General features: G+C 54.9%; 11 protein-coding genes across 11 annotated transcripts; 6 read left to right on the top strand and 5 right to left on the bottom strand.

Moving 5' to 3' along the window:
• Nucleotides 1-447: 447 nt before the first annotated feature.
• Nucleotides 448-1,074, top strand: CKM354_000291300 (uncharacterized protein; the record flags this gene model as incomplete). The annotated part of the gene is made up of 1 exon (XM_044798084.1): nucleotides 448-1,074. The coding sequence occupies one exon, from the start codon at nucleotides 448-450 to the stop codon at nucleotides 1,072-1,074; it is 627 nt and encodes a 208-aa protein (XP_044654019.1).
• Nucleotides 1,075-1,660: 586 nt separating this feature from the next.
• CKM354_000291400 (uncharacterized protein) lies at nucleotides 1,661-2,791 on the top strand (the record flags this gene model as incomplete). Its single annotated transcript, XM_044798085.1, has 3 exons — nucleotides 1,661-2,098; nucleotides 2,218-2,506; nucleotides 2,592-2,791. 3 exons carry the CDS (start codon nucleotides 1,661-1,663, stop codon nucleotides 2,789-2,791), a joined length of 927 nt encoding a protein of 308 aa, XP_044654020.1.
• Nucleotides 2,792-3,263: 472 nt separating this feature from the next.
• On the bottom strand, nucleotides 3,264-5,054 carry CKM354_000291500 (uncharacterized protein; the record flags this gene model as incomplete). The annotated part of the gene is made up of 2 exons (XM_044798086.1): nucleotides 3,264-3,572; nucleotides 3,627-5,054. 2 exons carry the CDS (start codon nucleotides 5,052-5,054, stop codon nucleotides 3,264-3,266), a joined length of 1,737 nt encoding a protein of 578 aa, XP_044654021.1.
• A 443-nt stretch (nucleotides 5,055-5,497) lies between these two features.
• CKM354_000291600 (uncharacterized protein) lies at nucleotides 5,498-6,109 on the top strand (the record flags this gene model as incomplete). Its single annotated transcript, XM_044798087.1, has 1 exon — nucleotides 5,498-6,109. One exon carries the CDS (start codon nucleotides 5,498-5,500, stop codon nucleotides 6,107-6,109), a length of 612 nt encoding a protein of 203 aa, XP_044654022.1.
• Nucleotides 6,110-6,975: 866 nt separating this feature from the next.
• Nucleotides 6,976-8,392, bottom strand: CKM354_000291700 (uncharacterized protein; the record flags this gene model as incomplete). The annotated part of the gene is made up of 3 exons (XM_044798088.1): nucleotides 6,976-7,008; nucleotides 7,068-7,893; nucleotides 8,037-8,392. The coding sequence occupies 3 exons, from the start codon at nucleotides 8,390-8,392 to the stop codon at nucleotides 6,976-6,978; spliced, it is 1,215 nt and encodes a 404-aa protein (XP_044654023.1).
• A 437-nt stretch (nucleotides 8,393-8,829) lies between these two features.
• Nucleotides 8,830-12,567, top strand: CKM354_000291800 (uncharacterized protein; the record flags this gene model as incomplete). Its single annotated transcript, XM_044798089.1, has 1 exon — nucleotides 8,830-12,567. One exon carries the CDS (start codon nucleotides 8,830-8,832, stop codon nucleotides 12,565-12,567), a length of 3,738 nt encoding a protein of 1,245 aa, XP_044654024.1.
• Nucleotides 12,568-12,891: 324 nt separating this feature from the next.
• On the bottom strand, nucleotides 12,892-13,356 carry CKM354_000291900 (uncharacterized protein; the record flags this gene model as incomplete). The annotated part of the gene is made up of 2 exons (XM_044798090.1): nucleotides 12,892-12,996; nucleotides 13,072-13,356. The coding sequence occupies 2 exons, from the start codon at nucleotides 13,354-13,356 to the stop codon at nucleotides 12,892-12,894; spliced, it is 390 nt and encodes a 129-aa protein (XP_044654025.1).
• A 242-nt stretch (nucleotides 13,357-13,598) lies between these two features.
• Nucleotides 13,599-15,114, top strand: CKM354_000292000 (uncharacterized protein; the record flags this gene model as incomplete). Its single annotated transcript, XM_044798091.1, has 2 exons — nucleotides 13,599-13,959; nucleotides 14,021-15,114. 2 exons carry the CDS (start codon nucleotides 13,599-13,601, stop codon nucleotides 15,112-15,114), a joined length of 1,455 nt encoding a protein of 484 aa, XP_044654026.1.
• Nucleotides 15,115-15,399: 285 nt separating this feature from the next.
• CKM354_000292100 (uncharacterized protein) lies at nucleotides 15,400-21,253 on the bottom strand (the record flags this gene model as incomplete). Its single annotated transcript, XM_044798092.1, has 4 exons — nucleotides 15,400-16,811; nucleotides 16,870-17,440; nucleotides 17,986-20,516; nucleotides 20,578-21,253. 4 exons carry the CDS (start codon nucleotides 21,251-21,253, stop codon nucleotides 15,400-15,402), a joined length of 5,190 nt encoding a protein of 1,729 aa, XP_044654027.1.
• Nucleotides 21,254-21,457: 204 nt separating this feature from the next.
• Nucleotides 21,458-22,267, top strand: CKM354_000292200 (uncharacterized protein; the record flags this gene model as incomplete). Its single annotated transcript, XM_044798093.1, has 1 exon — nucleotides 21,458-22,267. The coding sequence occupies one exon, from the start codon at nucleotides 21,458-21,460 to the stop codon at nucleotides 22,265-22,267; it is 810 nt and encodes a 269-aa protein (XP_044654028.1).
• A 92-nt stretch (nucleotides 22,268-22,359) lies between these two features.
• Nucleotides 22,360-24,072, bottom strand: CKM354_000292300 (uncharacterized protein; the record flags this gene model as incomplete). Its single annotated transcript, XM_044798094.1, has 1 exon — nucleotides 22,360-24,072. One exon carries the CDS (start codon nucleotides 24,070-24,072, stop codon nucleotides 22,360-22,362), a length of 1,713 nt encoding a protein of 570 aa, XP_044654029.1.
• Between the last annotated feature and the right edge of the window lie 63 nt (nucleotides 24,073-24,135).

Consider the following 24,135-nt stretch of genomic DNA (forward strand, 5'->3'; position numbering starts at 1 on the left):
TCGTCCATTCTTCTGTCTGCTGTCTGCTCTCCAGCGAAGCTCCACTCGGATGCCGAACGCTTTGCGCGTTATGGTCTCGCAGTTCAGCTGTGTGTATCCAGAAAACGTTGCAGCAAAGGTCGAGGGGACGAGAAAGCAGCGCGTTCTCCAGCTGCATTGTTGTCTATAACAGGTAGCGGTAAGTACGAACTGCCCAATCTTCGGGCTTCAGAGATTAGGGTTCCTGGATTGGCACGTTGCATCACTGACTTGAAGACTCCATTAATCGCTCGCTCGCAGCCTCATCCTGGGATAAGGTATGGCTATGCGAGATTTCCGAATCGCCATCGACGTCAGCACTCTTGGCATGGAATCAATACATTCGCCATTGGTCTCAATACAAGTTCGTTTCTTCCACATTCACCTCGAGGTCGGTAAACTCTTGGAAGCAGGCTCGTCAAACTAGGAATGAAGATGAAAACCTCCTGGAAAGTCGCTGTCGCCGTGATGGCGACAATCTCGCAAGCACAACTTTATAAGATTCCACCAGCCGAGCTGGTCAACACCCGCTGCAACGACGCGGAAAAGCTGCCTACAGCTACATACGGCAGTGACGGCATCATCTTCACCGTGTGCTCCGAGCGTGTGCTGAAGGCATCGATCGCAGAGACCTACGATGCTCTCTTGGACTTCAGTCGCTACTCGGAATGGAACTCATTCGTCGTCGATGTGCAACCAATTGATCCCAAATCACTGCCACCGGGCCCTGCTCCTCTCGGAACCAAAGTGAAATTCATTACTCAGGGCTTGCTCGGTCCGTTCAACTCCACTTCGGACGAAATTGTTACCATTGACATGAGAAATGTGGACGGGAAAGGCAAGATCGCTGTTAATGGCTGGAGATACGATGGTCCCGGTCAGCTTGCGGAACATCTCAACATCCTCACAGGCCTTGGTGATGGAACGATCAGATATGTCAGTTACGAATCTTACTATGGACTGTTAGCTCCTGTTCTGGCTCTTCTGTTGAAGAAGAACCTCCAGAAAGCCTTTGATGCGCAAGGAGATGATCTGAAGCGATATGTTGAAGCCTAAAGGCAGAAAGCTGTCCGGGGAACGGCGCAAAAGTGGCGCCCAGTCGTCAAACCCACCGCATCACGAGATTCTTGTCTGCTTCATGTCAACATTGTCTCAGTCTCATTTGGGATGCACCAAGTAAAGCTGCGGTGGACGCGAGGAATACCTTGGTACACTTCAAAGTGGTCAGATCCTGCCGAGGCACTGTGCAGAGATGGAACGGGAGCGAAGAAGTAAGACCATGTCTCGTTCCTGATTTTCGCGCACAAGCACCGGCACAAGCCTCATGACTTGCGACGATGAAGGCTTGGAGCCTCTTGAGAAGCGTGTGTGATTCCAGCTACGCCGCATCCTTCGAGCAGAAGCACGTAACGATGCTTCCTGGCTGAGCCGAAGGTTCAGCGTAGGCGTTGGCCAGACTGCGCCTCCGCCACAGCGCACAATCAATACTTTTGACTTCTACACGAACGCATGATCGATATATAGCGACTAATTGGTCTGTACTGATTCTGCACAATTGGCGAGTGGTCCAGCATTCAACACACATTCAGTGACCAAGTTGTTGTTTTCGAGATTGGTTTGCGGTGCGTCGATCTTCCCCACAATGGTCAAGAGCATCCATCGGTCTGGACTTCTGGCCCTACAATTCTCATCTCTCTGCCTCGCGGACAATCTCGGACTTCAGCAGATTCTTGGAGCGCTTTCACCACTGAAAGGTTGGCTATCGTCAGACTGGAATTATGACACTCCGACAAATACAGGTTCGACACCTTCGAACACACAATCTTCCGATTTTTGGAAGCCGACCGCAGGCCAGTCATGGAATATTCAACTCTTGAAAGTGCCCGATGTATCTGCTGCCGAGGACAACGCGTACTCTGTTTGGGACTTTGATATGGCTCTCGCGAGCTCCGAGCTCATAAATTCTTTTCATGCCAAAGGACGACGTGTGATATGCTACTTCTCGGCTGGGAGTGTAGAAGATTACAGAAGCGATGCTGGAGACTTCCCGAAAGAGGCGGTGGGAAAGGTGATGGACGGGGTAAGTACAACTGTGAAGAGGTTCAAAGCAACAACGCTATTGGATCTCAATACATCGCAGGATCTCTGTCTTGATCTTGATTTCTCGGGATCAATGCTAACATCTTGTGTCACTTTCAGTGGCCGGACGAGAAATGGGTCGATGTCCGAAACCAAGGCGTCCGAGACATTATGAAGAAGAGGATAGACGAGGCCAAGTCCAAAGGGTGTGATGGCGTAGATCCAGACAATATCGATGGCTACCAGAATGATTCTGGATTCGATATGACGGAAGATGATGCTGTCGACTTCATCCGCTTTATGGCTCAAACTGCACATGAAGCGGGTCTAGCATATGGCCTGAAAAATGGCGATGATGCTCTTGTTAATCGCGTGGTGGATGTCTCCCAATGGGAGATCAACGAAGAATGTAAGTCAAAGTCATCGCCTCATCCGACAAAGCAGTGACGCCTGGCACTGCATTGCTTGAGAGTTTTTCTTAATGACTACTCCAGGTGTGCACTACAAAGAATGCGACTCATACAGACCCTTCATCGATGCCAACAAACCAGTCTTTCATATTGAATATCCGGACGACGCTCCAGACCTGTCCGTCGACGCTTTTAAGAAGCAGAGCTGCAGTGATCCGGATGCACGGGGCTTTTCGACATTGATCAAGCAAAGGGACCTCACGGGCGAGGCTATGACCTGCTAGAGGCAGCAGTAATGGAGATAGTCGTCAAAAGAATTGAAGGCAATGTGTTCGTACAATTGGTCTCGAAAGTCTAAACCCTGCACTCTTCATACACAGAGTCGAGTGGCAAACTATCGAGCAGAGCATGTCGTCGCTCTGGTGCCGCTCTAAGGCCAAGCACGTGCCCCTTGCCACGCTCAGGAAGCCACGCTATGCAACGCAAAAAACCTAGCTGATATAATAACAAGCTCGCTTTTTTCCCTTGCCGCCGTCTCTCTTTGAACATAACATTTCGTCTGCTGCTAATGACACATTAGAAGTCCTTTCCACTCCCAAATGAACTCGATCAGCGAGGAATCGAGGCGTAATACGTTCAAAGTAATGGTACATCGCGTCGAATGGTAGGTGAAAGGTTGCCGAATTCGTTCCTTCGCCGTGAAAAGTGGGCAGGGGCGACGCTGCAGACCTCTTTCAAGTTGACGTGGCGTGATGCTTAAGACTGAGCACCGCCCCGTCCGCCGCGCTGGCCGGCAGACGCATATCCTCCACGGCCTCTTGGTGCGCCTTGACCGGGACCGCCGCGGCCACCCTGGAAATTGCCTCGTGGTGCACCTTGATTGCCACCACCACGAGGTCCACCACGTCCGCCCTGGTACTGGCCGCGTGGAATATATGGTGTTGAGCCGGGACGGAACTTGCGCTCTTCAACGAACAATGGGACATCGTTGCCATCAACCTCGAATTGGGTGGCCTTGGCCTTGTTGTAAGCCTCAGCGGTCTTGAAGTCGACAAAAGCGCAATTCTGTGAGATAGTTAGCAGACGGTCAAGCTTAGCGCACCTCTCCAGGAGGCTTACCTTTTGACGCGCAATGTCGAAATAGAGGAGATCGCCAAACTTCTCAAGCTCTGCCCTCAGCTTGTTGCCATCTACGTTGTCGGAAACGTTCTTGATGTAACCACGAAATTGGGGCTCCTGCTGCTGCGGAGCGGAGTTGGTCTGCTTTGAGGCATTGCGGTTGTGAGCACTGCCCACTGCTGTCCACTCGTCCTGCGAGTCGTTGGCCTTTGCATCTTGTGAAGATGGGGCAGACGGAGTGATCGGGGTTGCTGGGTTGGTAGCAGAGGCTGGTGCGGTTGGAGTGGCTGTGGCTGTCTTCTGAGCGACGGCCTTCGCGGCCTGTGCCACTGGCTGTGGAATTGCTGGAGCTACAGTCTTGGCAGCAGATGCTGCGAGGCTGGCCCAAGTCTTTGGCACTGCCGGCGCGGCCGGCTTTGGTGCTGGTGCGGGCGCAGGCTTCTGTGCTTCCTGCTTTGGCGGCGAAGGTGCACGTGTTGGCTCCGGTTCTTTCGCGGTCTCTGACTCTGCAGTCGCTTCGGCAATAACCTCCTTCTCTGGCTCCTTGGCTGGCTCAGGCTCTTGTTCGGTCTGCGCGGCCGGCGCTTCTTCACTCGTCTCGGGCTCTACCGCTGCCGCCTTCTCCTCCTCAGAAGCAGCAGTCTTCTCGTCGGCTTCTGACTTCGTTCCATTCGCGAGCTTCTCTTCGATCTTCTTATCAACCTCTTCGGCATCGTGCTCCACGGCGGCAGGGTCAGAGGAGCTCGTGAGAGTGGTGGGGTGCGCCTCGGTAGGTGCAGGTTCCTGCACGCCACTTTCTGCGTCGGGCACCTGCTGTGTCTCCTCTTGTTGCTGTTGCTGTGGTTCAGTCTCGGCCTCGTCTTCCTCCTCGACTAGGTATCGGAAGATGTCGTTCAGCACAAAATAGCCGTTGGTCTGCGTGGCGAGGACAAATGTCTGCGTGAACTTCCGGTGAGGCTGGCCGCGGTTGCTCAGCTCGCCGATGACTTGAATGACAATGTTGCTGTCTGAAGCTTGCGAATCGACGTTGGTCACACGGACCTTGCAGTCATTGAAGTCCAGGTCGCGGATCTTGTCGTTGATGGCGCGTTGTCCTACACACACGGCAACCTTGTCGGTCTCTTGCCCCGAAACGAATTGCGAGCGCTTGTTGTAGAACAGGTAGAGCTTCTCCGGCGATCGGGACAACGTGGTGTAGTACTGCTCGACGAAATACCAGCCGACTTCATCCTTGGGAATATCAGGTTGCGGCGCGGACTGCGGTGCGGTGTTGGAGGGCGTGGTAGAGGGCGGCGGAGCTTGCTGAGCAGCAGGTGGCTGTGAGTTTTGGTTGGAGGCAGAGTAGCCGTAGCTGCTTTGGTCCCCAGCGGCATAAGGCTGGTGCACGGCGTAGTTGCCATTGGGCAGTCCGGAAACTTCGGCGGCCATGATGGCAGAAGTGAGCGGGGTGCGCGCGAACGAGGCAGAGGTGTCCTACGGGTTGCGAGGATGGGGTGTGCTCGTGAAACTCAGCCAACCAAGCTTGTCTGCTCGCGGAGGTTTGTGCTGCACTACTGGGGCAGAAAGTGCTGCAAGCTCTTGGGGACGTGGCGCTGGAGTCGCAGTGCGAGCGCGGGGCGGAGAGAGGGGTGGAGAGCGGAGGGTACTGGCGGAGATGTCGTTGTCGATGGCGGAGCGCGCGAGTAGAGGTACAGTGATGGAGAAGATGTGCTGAACGGACTGGAGGTTCGCGTGGATGACAAAGTGAGCAGTGCAAAAGCGCCAAGGGAACCGAACCACCTCCGGCAACGCCACGAGCCTTTCCAGCTTTAGAACGACCTTCTTCACTTTGCGCATCCACAGTCTAGCCCCAGCTTGTTGTCCACCACAGCATGCAACGCCCGCGCAACCGCCAGCCTCGCGCTGCACACGACAACGCTCGACGCGGTGACCGCGGTGGCGGAGGCAGGCGAGGTGGACGAGGTGGGCGAGATGGGCACCGTGGCCCTGAATACCATCCTGTGCCTTCGATACAACAGGTCGTGCCCGGTGCTGCCGTGTCCATAGTGCTGAAAGCAGATCAGCCCACTGGCCGAGAGGTCCAGGGTATCGTTCAAGACGTGTTGACTCGCGGCGATCACCCACGGGGCGTCAAGGTACGTCTGACCGATGGCAGGGTGGGCCGCGTGCAGCGCATGTCGGCATCAGTGCCATCGACAACGACAACAACAACAACGACGTCCACTTCGAGCGATGGCTTCAAGCATGTGGCTGACGTACGGTACGACGACGGCTACATCGATTCTGCTGCTGGACCACCGCCCAGGACCCTCGCAGACTACCTGCCAAATTTTGACGAGCCGCAAAGTGCCACTGGGCAGCGAACAGAGCCATCACTCAGCAGCGTGAACGCCACGTGCCCGGTCTGCGGGGTCTTCGAAGGCGACGAGGTCGCTGTAAGCCGCCATGTCGAGAGTCATTTCACCGATGCGCCTTGTGGTTGACTCGAAATTCCTACACGTCCTGACTTGAGAAGTCCAAGCCGCCCTTGCGGGGCGCCCTCCTTGTACTGCTTGCTACTCCATTGCAAATGTTTCAAAGCATGTGGTCGCCGGCCTGTGATTGGGACCATGATCACAGCTCTAAATGAAGCCCGGCTACCTAGAACATTGCGAACGTTGCGCATCATGCGCTGTATGGTCGTCTCCAGATCGCTTGGTACTGCGTGAAGAATCTGTTCCACGTACGGGTTTAGACGATGCAACAAATCCGCGAGGCATAGGAACTTCCAACAGAGCATGGCAGATTGGCCAGAATCGTGATTGCGCTCTCCACGTGCCGGGCAAGCACTTCAACTTGCTGCGCCATCTGAAGCCAAAGAAGTGTCCAGACAAATTTCTCACAATTATAAGCAATTTGACCAGATGGGGCATGCCGCAATTGTGAGCAGCTGGTGCTGCTGTATTCCGACAAGCCTCTGGTAAGCTGCGCGCTACAGTCGCAGAGCTTCGAAATGCATTCGCGGATCGCGCGACCCCATTGCGATGCGCTGAGGGCTCTGAGACTAACACAGCGAGCGGGCGCTAGGAGAAGGTAGAGTTTTAGAGTGCTGATCGGAAGGAAGTGAGAGAATAGCATCAAAAGACCATGGCGGGTATGGCCTTGGACTTCATCGACGCTTGTCAGATAGACCTAAAATCCCTTACTTAAATGTACGAAATAAAAGCCTCATGCAGAATTCGGACACATGCCATATTGCTCCACCAAGACATGACATGTCGAGTTATTTATCAATGCTATTGCTACACAGAACCTTCGATTGCTCTAATTCGTCTCTGCCACTACCGTCGCTCGGCCGTACTGTTTAGTACTACAAGTGTGAGATGAATCCGCTGCGGTCCATCTACACGACATTGGGTCAGTAACTTTCTGCCAACACTCGACACTGTCACTCTTGCTTACCTTCACGAGATATTCTTTGGTGATGTCCTGCACCCTGGTGGTGCCAGCCAGTGCCATGCACAACTTGATCTCATCACTCAGCAGTTTCAAGCAAAGCTCGACTCCAGCCTGACCTTTGTATGCCAGCCCCCACAAGACTGGCCGTCCGATCCAGACAAAGTCTGCTCCAAGTGCAAGAGCTTTGAACACATCTGTACCGTGCCTGACGCCACCGTCGACATGGATTGGAATTTTGCCCCCAACTGCTTCGACAATCTCGGGCAAAGCGTCAAGTGTAGCGAGCGCGCCATTGAGCTGACGGCCACCATGATTGCTCACTACGATGCCATCAACCTGATGATGCAGTGCGAGGATAGCGTCCTCGGAAGTAGCAATGCCTTTCACCCACACTTGCATTTCACTTCCACACTCCTTCTTGAGCCAGTCAATATCCTGCTCCCACGACAGAGTAGGATTTGGAGCATGCGTGTGGAAAGTTACGGGCCCAGTGGGCCACACACGCTTCTCGCCATCGTGATAGCCTGCCTCGGACTTCCGCCTCTGGAGCTGCGGTCGCTGCTCCTGTGCTTTCTCCTGGTTTGCCGGCTGCATTGGGTCATCATCGGCGAAGTTGGCAATTTTGAAGTGCGGAGGAAGCTTGAACTTGTTTCGGATTTCGAGATTTCGTCGGCCGAGGAAGGGAGTGTCGACGGTGAGGAAGACAGCCTTGTAGCCGGCCTTTTTGGCTCGTTGAATGAGCTTCGCGCTGTGCTCCTTCTCCTCGAACAAGTAAAGCTGAAGAACGTTTGGAATATCTCCACTTGCTTCTGCCACCTCCTCGAGCGATCTGGAAGTAACAAGCACCTGATCAGCAAGTGTATCTCTCAGGCGAATGCGGCCGGGGATGTCTGCGAACCACGTAGAGATTACCACAGCAAATTCAGCCGGAAATGGACACAAGCCAGCGAAGTATGGATTTCGGTCACTTACTTGGTGGCAAAAGACGACAAGCCCATGATCACATTGTACTCCTTGCAGGCCCCGGCCGTACCTAGCTCACCGTCGGAATGAGCCAGACATTGCATAGCTGTGGGGGCTACGCCAAGCGGGATGCTGTTCTTGAAGCCAAAGATGTCGACCGACGTATCAACGTTGGAGACATCTCGGAGCACACGAGGCCGGATGCGGTACTTGTCATATGCAGTGGTATTCTCGCGGAGTGTTGAGCCTGAGTCGGCGCCTTCGTTGTAGTAATCGCGTGTTTGCTTGTCCATTCGCTGTTGAGCATGCTGCTCCAGCTCTTTGATGGTCAAGCAATCAAAGTCGTGATCGTCGGAAGTGGCCATGTTGCTCACACGGGTAACTGTCTGCTGGTTTGATGCTTTGGGATGCAGTCCGGCGTTATTGATGGCGATATGGAACAGAGGAAGTCAATGACACATTATTGAGTGCTGCTTTGTCTTCTAGCGAAGCATATTGCTTCCGCAGGCCGGTACCTCCCAGCCGCAATCCATGCGCCGGCATCGCAAAAGTAACTCCATCGTCTCACTCACAACCCCAGCGCTAGGGAGCGGCAAGCGAGCACTCAGGTGCATGGTCGATCGCTGGTTCGATTATGACGACAATGACAGCGAGACGGCATGAGTTCGGCTGAAGGGCAGCCACGACACGTCTCGTGTCGGGGCAGTCGCCATGGCAACCGCGCTGCTGTTAAACAGGGCAAGCGCGTCACTCCAAGTCGGTGCATACCGAACCACTTGAACAACCACGATCACCGCACACCATGGTGTCAACGAGAGGCGGCGCTCGAACGAGTGCTGGAGATACGGCGGCGACACTCAAGAAGAAACCGGCCCGCAAGCCAGCGACAGCAACAGCAAAACCCGCAACCACACAGACAACGCGAGCCAGGAAGGCGGTGCCTGAGACGGATCGCAAATCGTCAGCAGAACTGCGCGAAGATGACGACTTGGATGAACTGGCTGCGCCCGCTCCACCGCCAGTCAAAGGCACGAGGAGGGGCCGCCTAGCCGCGTTGGACAATGGTGCACCCGCAGAGAAGGCTGGTACAAAAAAGGCGACAGGACCAGGAGCCACAACGAAAACAACATCGAAGAAGGTCACACAACCCACAGCTTCCCGGACGAGCAAGGCCACACAGGCTGGAAAGCAGACTACAGACACCGTAGAGCCGCGTGGCGCGCCTTTACTGAAGCCGACTCAGTCGCGGGCCACAAGACCTACGCGAGCGACAGCGGCAAAGGAGAAGGCAGCACCACTGTCGCCCAAGAAAATCACTCAGGTCCTGAAGCCTAAAGTAGCAACTACCAAAGCCACAGTCAACAAAGCAGCTGCACCAGCTAAGCCGGCCGCCAGACCAGTGGCGAGAAAGCGAAACGTATCAGATGAGAATGCCGATGTGGCAGGCCTGGCATCAGGCACAGACGAGGCAGATCGAACATCTAGAGCGCCCAAGCGACGGAATACGCGCGAAGGTGCTGTAACAGCGATCAAGATCGAGGTAGATGCAGCACCCACCAAGTCAGCGACTTCAGCGGATCCTGCACAGCACCTCCTGGAGCCAAGGGATGATGTGCTCCAAGATGCCGAAGATTCGGAGCTAAGGGAGGACCAAGAAGGACAACAGGTATCGGACGATGAACTTTGTGCGCCGAAGACTCCGATGAGACGCTGCGATCGCCAGGAGCATTCTCAAAAATGCACAGCTCACGCTGAACCACCCGCGAACACAAATGTACCATTGGAGACGCCTGTTAGACGATTCCAGGTCCTTGGGACACAGCGGGGAACGCCACAGACTCAAAGACCATATTTCAAGCAGAATTTTCAGACATTGGAGATCCGACCCATGACAGTCGCACGAGCACGCGATACGGCCATGGTGTTTCCAAAGCTGCAACCTTTGCCTCACCTTTCGATACCCAACCATTCCGATGCTTTGCGGAATCAACTGGAACCTCGAATTCCAGACCAGAGTGTGCATTCCGCAAGCGACCACAAGTCCGAACAAGAAACAAACTCCCTGAGCCCGCTAGTAGATGCAGCAATGCTAGATGTGACTTTGCACGAGAGCCATTCACAGCATGAGCACGGCGACCCGTCGGAACCGCAAAGTGCTGCGCTCTCTCAGACGCCTGGCCACGGCACAATGGACGAAGCAATGGATGGCGAGCTAAGCATTTTACCACACGATGTATCTTTAGGCCATGAACCCAGCATGACCACCCTTACTTTCGATACACCATCCATAGTCGCTCGCCAATCTTCAAGCCTTGGCGGAGATGCCATCGAGCAGCCAGAGACAATCGACTGGAACCACCTGCGAGAGGACAATACATCACTCTTCGAGCTCGAAAATGATATGACGCTGTTTCAAGGTCTACCGCAGGCGGAGCCTACCGAACGCCTTAACATTCCAGCAGGCTTACGTGACAACTCAGATATAACTCGTGAGGAAGAACAAACCGCTGCACAGTTGGCGGAAGTCGGGCACGATTCAACCACGGATCTCTCTGAGTCTACACCAAGCATGGCCAAACAATGCGACTCTCCCGAACAGACCGTTAACATAAGCGATTTCCTGGAAACCACTTCTCTGGCAGCACATCGCGAGGAGGTGCTCGAGCCTTCGCAGGACGCCGTGAATGCTCGACACCCAGAAATCGAAGAAATTGCTGAAGACGACACGATGGTCGATGGCGAGATGACACTCATGTGTATGGAAACAGACGCGAATCAGGCCGTTGCGACATCACCTTTCAAAATCGCCACGGCTGAGGAGGTCGAGGAAGAAGACGGCGAAATCCAAGGAGACGACACTCTGATCATCGAAGAAGTGGAATCTTCTTCCAGCGCTGCCCGCTCACCGATTAAATTGGTGACGGCAGAGGACAGTATTGATGAGGAGGAAGATGCCGGGATGGAGGGAGACAATACCCTGATCCTCGATGAGGCGGTCTTCTCTCCCACGAATGCCCACTCGCCGATTAGATTGGTCACTGCAGAAGAAAGCCTTGAAGAGGATCGAGACACAGTTGAGGGGGACATCACCCTCTCGCTCGAGGACTCTAGCTGTCCACGCACAGCTACACACAGCCCGATAAAGCTCGCCACAGTAGAAGACTTTCCTGAAGAACAGGAGGGCGTCGAAGGCGATCTTACACTAGCACTATCTTCTCCCCTGCCGCAGCAACTGGAACTTCCGGCTTTGACCCTCGAAGATGGTGGATTCGAAGACAAATTCCGCGATCTAGACAAGAGTGATACTCCAAAGTTTGCAGAAACGACACCAATGAGCGCAAAAGCCGCAGAAAAATCCTCGGGCTTTGCGATCGAAATGGATCACGATCTGCTGAGAAAGAGCAGCAAGAACAGAATCTCCCCGCATGCACGTCTTTCCACGCCCTCAGGCACTGGAAAGGTCTTCGACGGCACCCCTCTTGATTCCTCACACCATCACTTGCCGCAACGGTCTCCTGCCGAAGAGCAAGCAAGGCCAGCGTATGTGCCTATGGAAACTGCTTCCTCGTTGAAGAGGAAGTCCCTTCATGACACGACAGACATAAGCCACTCAATGGCTACGACTCCCAAGCGAACACGTTCAAGCTGGTCCCCGGAGGTATCGTCCTGGAGCCCTCAGACAGTGAAGTCTGCCGTGCTAGCGAGTCGGTCGCTCACGCCTGCGAGACGATCGCCCAGCAAGCGACCTGCAACTGCACAAAAGCCCAGTTCATTGCGCAAGATTGCACTCAAGGCAACTTCGACTCCGATGAGGACCATCTCCAAAGTGTCGACAAGTACCCCTGGTGAGGTGGCAATGACGCCGCATCCATCAGCGCCTCTACGTGGTGTCGTGGCTCTGGTCGACGTGTATACCCACGACGGTGCTTGTGTGTCACAGTCTTTTGCCATGTTGCTCAGAAGGCTGGGAGCCAAGACGACAAAGACGTTCAACGACAACGTCACGCATGTAGTCTTCAAAGAGGGAAACCCGAAGCTGATCGAAGCTCTGACGAACTACAACGCGCAGGTCGCAACTGAAGAGACTGGTAAAGAAATATACTGTGTGAACAGCAGATGGGTCAACGACTGTGATGCGCAGGGATGTCGCGTTGCGGAGAGCGACGAGGAGTACGTTGTCGAGGTAGACGATTATCCACGCAGCACGAAAAGACGTCGCAAGAGTATGGAGCCGTCCACTCTGTTGAAGACCAACGGGGGCAACATTATACGTGACCGCAGGACTAGCAACGGCCGGTTGTCGATTGGCCGCGCGAGCATGAAGGGCATTTTTGACCACCCTGGTGACACGTCCTTGATCGGCACGCCAGACAAGGAGAACAGCGAGGACGGCTCGGAGCCTGCCACGCCTGCCTATCTCAAAGCCCCCACTTCATTGGTACAGCAGACCATGCCGGCAAAGAGGGTGCGCAAGTTGAATCTTAGCGCTAAGGCGGACACGCAGAGGAGGTTGACATTCGCTAATGGGCTGGAACTCTAGCGTGCTATGCGCCAATGTCAGAGCAGTGGAAGGCTTTACAGGACATTTGGATGCCCGTTTTTGCAGTGGACTTTGATTACGTCGTAGGCGGAACATTTCGTAGCTCAGCGAATTCAATCGCTTGTACATTCATATACGACTGACCCACGCTAGCGCTTGGGCTTACCCGCCAAATGATCTGTTCGCTGCGTGGCCTCGCTCATAGCAGTCTTGCCTTCAACATCCGGCCAGATCTATTTGGAGTAGCTGAAACCTGTACGTGCCTGGAAGGTTCTGTTTGGCGTACAGCGTGTGATCACTACATACTGCTTGATGTTTCCGCGCTCAGGCGGTTGCAGTGACCCAGGCTTTGATCGCTTTCAAAACATCGGCATCGTGGGCTCGCAGCAATTCCGTAGCTTTCGTCTTATTCAAATCCAACTGCTCGACCTGGGCCCACGTCAACACCACGTTCCTGCCGAAGATACCGGTGATATAATGCAGGTGTGCTCGTGTGAGACTTACCAGCAATGCGACATCCGCAGCATCAACCTTGACCACCTTCTTTGGCGCTTCGTCCTTCTTGGTGGTCGATGAGGCCGTCTCTTTTGGCTTCGCGGCCGGCATTAGCGCCTTCATCGCTTCGTTCAAGGCTTTCAGATCGGTCTCTTTCTTTGGCTTGACATCTTCAGATGGCGCATCGAGTGAAGACAACGCTGCGGCTGCCTTGCGGTCCTCGTTGCTTGCAGGCAGTACATCGGGCGCATCAGCGCCTTCTTGCACGTTGGAAGGCTGCGGTTCTTCGGCCATGATGTGTGGTATCAGTGGCGCTACAAAGTGGCACGTTGGAAAGTCGAAGTGGCGTGAGTTTGTTATTCTTGGCGCCACAATTCCGAAGACTCATTTGTTGTCCTCTTTACAAGCGAGTCACTGCACCAAAGTTCGACCTGATCATTACGCACATAGTCAAGCTCCAGAAGCGGACTTGAGCGTCAATCAGTAAGCTTGCCTCGGTCATGGCGTCGGGCGCGGGTGCATCAAAAGACGCCGCCATGTCCTCTCCGCCAACGACGACCAATGGGGCCTTTTCGCCGTGGAGTCCAGACTCATGGAGGTCCAAGCCGATTGTGCAAGCTGTAGAGTATGAGGACGAACATGCCGTCAAAGCTGCGCTCACCAAGCTCGAGCACCTCCCACCTTTGGTGACTCCACTCGAAATTTGGAAGCTGAGAAATGCTCTCCGCGACGTTGCCTTGGGCAAAGCCTTCCTGCTGCAGGGAGGGGACTGCGCGGAGCTCTTCGACTACTGCCACGATGACTCCATCGACTCCAAGATCAAGCTGTTGCTACAGATGTCACTGGTATTGATTTGGGGCGGCAACAAGCCGGTGGTGAGAATTGCGAGGATGGCAGGTAGGCATTGTCTGGCATCGATATGCGGGCACATCGCAAAATTTATGCTAACACCCAACAGGACAATATGCAAAGCCAAGAAGCAAGCCAACAGAGATGCATGAAGGCCAGGAGATACCAAGCTATCGAGGCGACATTTTGAACAGCTTCCATCCCAATGACCGCAAAATTGATCCTGACAGGCTGGTACAAGCCTACTTTCATTCTGCCGCTACACTGAACTATGTGCGCGCTCAACTCTCTTCTGGAATTGCAGACTTGCATCATCCCATGGACTGGAGTTTAGGACATGTCGGCGACCAGGATCTTCTTGAGAAATACAGCAGGATTGTGAACACAATTCGGGAGAGCTTACGCTTCATGAACACGATCGGCGCAGATGCCGCGAGCGGATTGAGTAGCGTCGACCTATTCACCTCACACGAAGCACTACTGCTAGCGTACGAAGAAGCTCTTACCAGAAAGCTCAAGCGGCCGAGCAACGCAAGTCGCTCCACAACGAGAAGACCATCCGCAGTCGATGCAAAAGCCTCTCAAGGCGAGCCCACAGGCTACTACAACACGAGTGCGCATCTGATCTGGATCGGTGACCGCACGCGACAATCCGACCATGCGCACGTGGAATACGCACGCGGCGTGGAAAATCCCATTGGCATCAAGGTCGGCCCAAGCACTAAACCTGAAGACCTTGCCCTGCTCCTGGACACTGTCAACCCCGATCGCGAGATTGGAAAAGTGATGCTCATCACCAGGTACGGCAAGGACAAAATTGCCGACATGCTGCCAAAGCACATCGAAGCGGTTCAGAAGACTGGCCATTTGGTAGTCTGGCAATGCGATCCCATGCACGGTAACACGCGATCAACGGCCGACGGTACCAAGACACGCTCGTTCCAGCATGTCTTCGATGAGCTGGCATCTGCCATCCACATCCATCGTCAGCAGGGCACTTACCTAGGCGGCGTGCATCTCGAGCTGACAGGCGATGCCGTCACCGAGTGCACGGGAGGCAGTCAAGGCATAGACGACGCCGACTTGAGCAAGGCTTATCGCACATTCTGCGACCCAAGATTGAATGAGAAGCAAGCCCTCGAGCTGGCTTTCCTGGTCGCAGACAGTCTGAGGGACTCGGTCGCACCTGCTGGAGGAGCTTGATCATTTTGAATCTGAGGGGAAGCTCGTCGTGAACATTGTATCAATAAAATGTACAACGTGATCCTGGTCTGGTCCAGGCAAGAAGCATCGCCTCTTTCCACGCCTCAAAGCTGCTTCGAGCCACTAACGCAATCTATTCGTATATCCGTGTCGTGCTTACGGCGCCGTGCCGCTCCGCTATGCTGTAGAACGCCAATTCCGCCGCAAGTGGGCAGCCTGTACAATGCGATGCAGCAATACCAGCAGCAAGATCCACGGCGAAATACACAGCAGATCTTTCCAGACTCAGCCAAATGGAGAAAAGCCTTGTCCACCTCCAGGGAATCCTCGTGGACCACCACCGCCAGATGCAAAGCGGAAACCTCCGCCTCCTCCTCCCCCACCCATTCCACCGCCCATCATGTTGAACAGCACTTCTGGATCAATCTGCACGCCGCCTCCTCCAAATCCACCCATGCCTCCCATGCCGCCGGGGAAGCCGCCACCCATACCTCCATCTTCCATGAGATCGACTCCACTATCATAGCGTTGTCGTTTCTGTGGGTCGATCAAAGTTTCGTGAGCTTCCTGAATCTCTTTGAACCTGTTCTCTGCTTCCGGGTCGTCCGGGTTCTTGTCCGGGTGGTGAACCACGGCAAGCTTGCGGTAAGCCTTCTTGATGTCCGTATCGCTGCAGTCCTTTTCAATCCCCAGTATCTTGTAGTAATCCTTGCGCTTGCTCTTCTTCAGCTCCAATTCGGCGTCACGGACTTCCTTGGCGATGCCCGGTTCTTCGGGATGCTGCTCGGCAATGTTCTTGAACGCTCGCACAGCCTCCTCCCAATCGCCGCTTGCGCCGAGCGCTTTCGCTCTTGTCTTCGAGGCTTTGATGTAGCTTGGATCCAGCTTGAGCGCAGCATCGCAGTCATTGATCGCGTCTTGCCACTTCTTCAATTTGGTGTAGCACATGGCCCGGTTGTTCAGGAGCTTCGAATTTGTCCCCTTGTTCGAAGGGTCGATGTCGAGAGCGCTAGTGTACGTCTCCACAGCTTGAGGATAGCGACCATACTTGAAATGCTCATTTCCCTCGGCCTTGGTTTTGTCCAACTTTTGCACTAATCGTAGCCACTTTACAGCATCTTTGAAATCAGGGTCGCATGAAAGTGCCTGCCGGAAATGCTGGATAGCCTTGTCGTTCTCTCCTTGGCCGTACAATGCGCGTCCTCGTAGAACTAGAGCCTCGGGATCTGCATTGTTACCACGGAGTAGGGCCATGGCGACATTCTGCGCATCGCCCAGGCTGTTCACTGTGCCCATCTTCAAATATGCCTCGCCTCGCATAAGCCGCCACTTTCGTGGAGGCTGCACTGTCGTTCCCAAGGACTTCTCAGCCTGATCCAGAGCAAAGAGCACCATTGACCCGCTTGCACTGTTATTCAGATTGTCATGGGCTTCCGAGATGTACTTCTGCATCGCTTGGGCTTGCTGCCGGTCCTTGGCCGTTGCGGGAGGGTCTATCCGATCGTATACATCGAGAGCTGCTTGTGGTTCTCCAAGGGCAGTGAGAATCTTCGCTTGGCGATGCAAGATCTTGGGATTACCCGGCTCCAGCTCGTCCGCTCGCTTACAGTCCTCGAGCGCTTCGGTGTACTTTCCGGCGGCCATGTATGCTGCTGCACGGTTCGAGAGATAGGTCGACGTAGGGTTCGCCTCGATTGCTGCAGCACTCACGTCTCAGCACGAGCGCTTCCCATGGACTGCGTGATCACGACTTACCTTTGCCGTACTCCTCAATGGCTGCCGCATATTTTCCCGCCTTATAGTACTTGTTTCCCTCCGCTTTGAATGCTTCCGCCTCCTCGGGTCGTGGCTCTTGTCGCGGCGGCGAGCTGGGCTGTGACTTGTGAGGAGGCGGAGTCGGCCGTTGCTCTTGCTCGTCGTCGCCGGGGTGCGTCTCGCCATTTGTGCCATTGGTCGTCTCAGCCGCATCGGTGGTGGGAAAGGCGCCAGGAGTCTCTGGCGCAGGCGTCGTCTCCATAGGGTCGGAAGGGACGGGCACGCCGCCTTCTCTGGAGTCTCGCGGGCTGCTGCTCATCTTCTGGGCGGAGAGGGCGCTGAGCCGCCGCAGCTCGTCGGGCGGCAGATTCAACGGATGCTCGTCCGACCCACGGCGGGGTGTGGTGCGTGAGAAGGACTTGGAGGAGCGTTTGAGCCGGTCCTTGTCCCGCTCCTTCGCAAAGTATCCGCGTTTCTCTTTCTCCGGTGACCGGGCGGGACTTTTGCTCGTGGTGGGTTCGACGGGCGGCGTCTGAGGATCGGTGGATTTCTTCTTGCTGAAAAACGAGGGCTATCCCGCAGATTGGTCAGAGCACGGCAGAGAGACGGCACGTGTGCAATGGGAGAGTAGTATGGAGAGGGCAGACGGGTGTTAGGTGGGGAGTGGACAGGACGGATTGGGTGGTGGCGGCGGAGGCAATGGGGTGGTAGTGGCGGTGGTAGCGGCGTCGGACGAGAAGAGCATTTACCATATGGAGCTGAAAACAGAGGAAGACGAGCGCGCGACTCAGTAACGTAGCAAAAAAAAGGTGCACAAGTAGCAAAGTGTCGCACGTTGCGGGAGGCTGCCGCACTGCTGCAGCGACGAAAGATTGGTCTTCCGAACGCCCTTCTGTCCCTCTCTCCCGTTAACTAGCTCGCATGCCCGGTCCCACCGAAGCATCTCGAAGCCGAGGCGGGCCTCACGTGCTCTCCGTCCTTAGCGCTTTCGAGGTGAACAACAGTCAAACGTTCATGACTACGAGCAACGAAGATGATGATGAGCTGCGTTCTGCACCATTCGGTGGTCTATGTTACATATACACATATATACTACACGGCGTCCACTGCACCGACCAGCTCTGGATGACTATCCACCAGTACTTGGCGGCAGTCAGAGCACGGAACGTCCTTCTCCTCGGCCACATACTTCCAGCACCTGACGCACTTTTCGTGCTGTGGTGGCAGCACAGCAACCATGCCAGCCACCTTTGCTCCGTTGACAACGATCTCAAAAGGCTGCTCGAAACACCAAGCACTGCTGTCGTCTCGTGATGTGGTGGCCAACGCTGCTTCCGAGTCCTTCCATTGAACCTCGCTGACCACGAGCATAGCCGGCAGCTCTCTCTGGAGCGCGGCAAACCCATCAGACCTCTTTAGCACCTCAGAGGGCGCAAAGATCTCAACTTGGCACGCGAGTCCATTGCCGAGAACTTTGGCAGCTCTGGCCCGCTCTTGCCCAATCTTTACCGCTGAACTGACTTCCTTGAAGGTACTTAGCAGTACCTCACCTCGCGCTTGGTATGCTTCAAAGTCTCTGCTCACTTCGTGCGGCTGGAACGCCGCGTCCCACGTTTGCGCCAACAGAGGAAGTTGCGGTTGCATCTGTGTGGGAAGCCATGCTTGCACCTCTTCGATCAGATGAGGCGTGACTGCGCCGAGCATCTTCGTGAGCTCGCGGAGCACATATACGAGTATGGTTTGAGTGTGCCTCCGAACCTGTGTGCTGCCAGTATATAGCCTGTCCTTCACGATCTCGAAGTAGAACGCGCTGAGATCGTTGTTGATGAATTTGTTAATCTCAGCTGTGCCTGCATGGAACTTGTACTGGTCGTAAGCATCGAAAACAGCCTGGCTGGTCTCACTCAGCCGGGCAAGAACCACTTGATCCGAGAATCCCAACTCGGAATGTAGTAGGGCGTTGTCGGGCGTGAGTGACGGGTAGTCGTGGAGCACCCCCAGCAGAAATTTGAACGTGACACGATATTTCTGCAGCGCTTGCTGAACGCTTTGCAGCACCGTCTGCGATATGGCAACGTCCCTTGTGAAGTCCGAGGACGCCACCCACAATCGAAGCATGTCTGGACCTAGAGACGTCTTCTGACCATGCTGCGCTGAAGACTGTTGCTGGCTTTTCCCATGCTTCTTTCCTCGAGATATCTGCAGGAATGCGCCTGAGAGGACATCTTCTGGCGCAACAACGTTGCCGAGACTCTTACTCATCTTCTTACCCTCGCCATCGAGGGTAAAACCGTGTGTAGCTAGCGTCTTGAATGGAGCAACCGGGTTCGCATCTGAGTTTTGGAGAGCGACCGCGGTGAGCAGGCTGCTCTGAAACCAGCCGCGATGCTGATCAGACCCTTCGCTATACACGTCGCTCACTGGCATGCCCGGTCCTCTGTTGGCAAGCAAAGTCCAACTGGTGCCCGAATCGAACCACACGTCCATCGTATCTCTGCCTCTGATCCATTTTCCTGGTTCGAGGGACGCATGAAGCCAGGCAGGGTCATCCAGCGGATCCGAAAACCAAGCGTCAGAGCCACGCTGGTCGATCGTGGAGATGATGTGGTTGATACTGTCTTCGGTGATGCATGCTACGCCAGTATCGACATGATACAATGCCGGGATCGGAACGCCCCAGGCACGCTGTCGCGAGATACACCATTGGCTGCGGCCTTCCACGAAGCTGCGCAGCCGAGCTTTGCCGCTCTCTGGGATGAAGCGCACGTTGTCCAGAGCAGCAAGTGCCCGGGCCTTGATTGCGGATGCATCTGCGAACCACTGAGCAGTGGCACGAGTCAGCACTGGTTGTTTCGTGCGCCAATCTATAGGATTCTTGTGCGTGAAGCTATGCGACGCGAGCACAAGATCATGGCAACGACTCAGTCGACCCGCAGGCAAATACGGGGTACAGTCTCGCAGAACACCGAGCACAGCTTCTACACCCTTTGAAGGTGCAAACAAGCCTTGAAGCAGCTCACGATCTCCGTTCTCTGCGGTCGGCCATACATCGGCGGTGAATTTGCCTCCGTCGTCTATTGGGGCGAATGCGGGTCCTATACCGTGCTTCTGACACAGCAGGTAATCGTCCATGCCATGCCCTGGGGCTATATGTACCAATCCCGTGCCCGATGCTGCGGTCACGAAGTCGGCATGCAGGATCGGTGATTCTTGGCCGGTGAATATATTGAAGCAGGTTCCATTGCCGTTTGCAAGGTCAGACCCCTTGATCGCGACTTTGATCATCGTGATTTTCGTGCCCGGCAAGAATCCTCGGAGGTGCTCCACGCGATCGCAGGCCACAAGCGTCTGGTTCGAAGCCCCCTGCTGGTCGCCGATTTCGAGCAAACAGTAGTCGATGTCATCCTTAACTGCAACCGCTTTGTTTGCAGGCATCGTCCAAGGCGTAGTCGTCCAGATAAGTGCACTCAGCCTCGTGGGGTCGACCGAATTGTCATTTCTGAGCACATCGGGCACACGGACAATCGGCATCAAGATGAATGCTGCAGTTGTTCGGTGGTTATCATCGTACTCCAATTCAGCCTCAGCCAAGGCGGTTCGTGATGAAGGAGACCAGTGTACTGGTCTGTGGTGTCGCGATATTAGGCCTGCGCGAGGCCATCAGCGTGAGTCCCGACCTGCAATAGAAAATGCACACCTTGACCTTACCTTTTCGTACCATCTCTCTGAAGACACTCAGCTGCCGCATCTCGAAGTCCTTACTCATCGTTTGATACGGCGTGTCCCATTCGCCCATGACGCCCCAGCTTCGAAAGCTCTGCTTCTGCGCGTCGATGGTCTGACGAGCCAGCATAGATGCAGCACTGCGAATTTCAGATGCAGTCATTCGGCTTGCAGCTTCGCTGGCAGCCAGGGCCTCCTTCTTCGGCGCACTTTTGCTTTTCTGTGCCTTGCCCGCATCGGATGTGGGCTGTTGGAGGGCTTTGAGCTCAATTGGCAGGCCATGACAATCCCAGCCGGGACGATAGTGCACTCGCTTGCCACGGAAGAGCTCAGTTCGCAGCATCAGATCTTTCAAGATCTTGTTCAGCGCATGTCCCATATGAACTGCGCCATTGGCATACGGCGGACCATCATGGAGCACAAATTCGTTATCGACAACACTGCTGTCGCCGGAGCGATTTGTGCGCGTGACGGTAGCCGGCCGATGGGCACGTTGCCACGCATACAAATCATCAGAACTTCTCGCGCGATATACTTCCAATTGTGCGGGCGTCGGACGCGCTGGAAACTGAGATCGCGGCAGCGCAAGCGTTTTGGCCCAGTCCAGATTTCTCGGAAATCGAGCGACGTCCAGTATACGCGCGCCCGACGAAGGGGGCATTTCGCGCGTTTTAATGTTCGACGATGCTTGCTCCTGGAACGGTAGAAGTCGTGCATCGGTGTCAGGGTTTCTCCGAGCCGAGGCGCGCCTTCCTTCTTGCGCATCGCAGCACTGACGGATGCTTACCCTGTGGCAGTTTTTGCAGAACGATTTTAGCTGCATTCAACATCCACGCAGCATACATCTGTTCAGGTGCTTCGCACAATGGCCACAAAACGCCCCGCCCCCGACCCTGCGCCCGCATCTCGTCCATCCTACAAGCGACATCGCACGAACAACTCACAAAGCCATAAACCGTTGCCCGCCAACCTGGGCAGTAAATCTTTCAAGAAGGCCCACACCGTCAACGACCTCAAATCCAATATTCGCTCGCTGCGTCGCCTGCTGACAGGTCCCAAAGCTGCCGCACTGCCTGCTACTGTTCGCGCAGAGAAGGAGCGAGCCTTACGTACTGCTGAGCAAGACCTGGCCCGCGAGCAGTATGCGAAGAAGCGGAACGACATCATTGCGAGATGGCACAAGATCAGGTTTTTCGACCGGCAGAAAGCAGAGCGACGTCTGAAAAAGGCGCGCAAGGCATTGCGTGATGATGAGGACAACGAAGAACTGCGAGAAAAAGTCAAAGAGAGGGAGAATGAGGTGAATTACGCTATGTACTACCCACTGGATCAGGATTATGTGCCGCTCTTTCCCACGAGGCGGAAGAAGGAAGATGAGCAGGATGCGACTGTTGAGCAGCCTGGTGGAGAAATTGAACGTCAAGGCGACGGAGAGATGTGGGAAGTGGTGAAGAGATGCGCGGAGGCTGGAACGCTGAAAGACCTGCGTGAGGGGCGGCTAAAGAACGGCGAGACGGAAGTATCAAGAGAGAACAAGACGAGCAAATCCGAGCTGAGCCACACTTCACATGGCACAAGCAAACAGAAAAGTCAACAGACTGCCGAAGACATGGACGACGGAGAGGCACCCGAGGAGGACAGTGACAACGAAAGCGGAGGAGACTTCTTCGAGTGAAATTCGCAAGTAACGGCTCCGAACACATTGAAGTGGACAAAAGGTTGCACTGGTCACAAGACAGGATCTGCTCAGGGACACTGTTTCCGGGTCTACTTCCAACTAGTCGTGCTGCCAATGTCTGCGTTCACCCAACCCTCGATACGCGACGCTACGTCTCCCACCAGGCGCTCGTACCTTTCGTCCATAAAGAACAAACCGCAATGCGCTCCAACCTCGTCTACATTCTGCATGAATACTCGAACCCAACAAGGATCTCGCTCGCCACTAGAGTCCTTGGGCGGCAGCGTGCAGAACATATGGTCCTTCTTTGGCTTCTGCGACTCTGAGCGGCTCTCTATCGATGTTCGACTGTCCATCGGAGTGAGCGAGCTCTGATCGTATGCAGATGAGGTCTGGGAAACAAAGCTGGAGTTCGACGGCTGAACGTCTGTAGGCGAGGTCATCTCAACGGTAGGAAGGGACGCCGTACTGCTCGTGGGCTCCGACAATGGTTCGGGCTCACCACGTAGCCTACGGCCCTCTTTTTCCATTCGTTGTCGTTCTCTTTCAAGCCTCAATTGTTCGCGCTCGTTGTGTGTCATGTCCGCTTCTGACTTCTGGGCGGGCGCTTGCGGAGCAGGCGATCTTCCTCGGGATGCATCGGTATCAGCACTGCTTCCTTTGCGCTTTTCGTCTGCGACATGGAGATTCTCTAGCTGTGCATCTAATTGCACACTGCTCGAATTCCTAGAAGACATGGGCCGATCCGTAGCTTGCGAAGCACTTCGCGAGCCGTGCGGACTCCGAGATTCATGGCGATGAGGCGACTTGGGCTTCTTCGGTCGACCAGTGCTAGCCGTATAGTAATTCACAAATCGCACTCGTGGAGGAATGCCTGCCCCGACAACCGACTTGCGAACCCTCTCATCGGACTCTTCTAAGGCCCTGACCCTAGCATACCGCGACCGCAGCTCATTGTAGTTTGCCATGACACCGCCAAACTCGAGATGCGATGACACTAGCTTCTTCGTAGCTGTGGTAAGATCGTCGGAATGTTTGCTGATAAAGTGCCACGCGTTCCGCCAGCCCTTTCGGACTGGCAATATTACATCGTTGGCGAACGACGGATTGTAGTTCGGATCCTGCTGTTCGGGCGACCACAGAGTGTCTACTCGCGACGCACCTGGAGCTGGGGCCGACGCACTCGGTTCCGAAGTTCCAGGCATCGTGTCAGAAAGCTGCTGGTCCTGTGGCTCATCGGCAGGGCTAAAGATGCTTGCCAAGCCGCTTTTGACTACGCCCGGGTGCATGCCCAGAAAAGGGACGTCAAAGTTGATTGTTCCCAATATGCGATTTCGAAGTGGGCTGCCTTGAGGAGGCGTGCCTGGTGCAAGGACCACTTCAGCCGACAGCAGACCGCCCATACTGTGGCCTAGCAGGACCACATCGGTGGTGCTGTCCTGGTGAGGCTCAATCCAGCGACCGAAATCGTCTCTGGCTCGAGTGATCTTGCCCCGAGAAGCATATCGAGGGTAGATCTTCGTATGAATGACATGAGTTCCGGACAGCAGTACGGTCAAGAGGTTGTGAACGTGAGCTGGAAAGCTGCGAAAGCTCGTCTCCGCGCCCATGAATCCATGTATGTAGATTAGCAGCAGCTTTCGACGTCGTTGCTGCGCATCAAACTGGGGTCCGAGCGATTCTTGCGAAGATGAACGCGGGTCATTGTGCGACAGACCAGCGGCGGCCTTGTCCAAGCCCAGTTGTTGATATTGGGCAATGCTGGGAGCGCCATACGGCGGCGGATCCTCGCTGCGTGACATGAACGACTTTCGATCGACTGTAGATTCACAGCCACGTGCAGGCAACCTGGAATATCATCAAGT

The sequence above is a fragment of the Cercospora kikuchii genome (genome assembly GCF_019650295.1).
Source record: "Cercospora kikuchii DNA, contig_00002, whole genome shotgun sequence".
NCBI lineage: Eukaryota > Fungi > Ascomycota > Dothideomycetes > Mycosphaerellales > Mycosphaerellaceae > Cercospora > Cercospora kikuchii.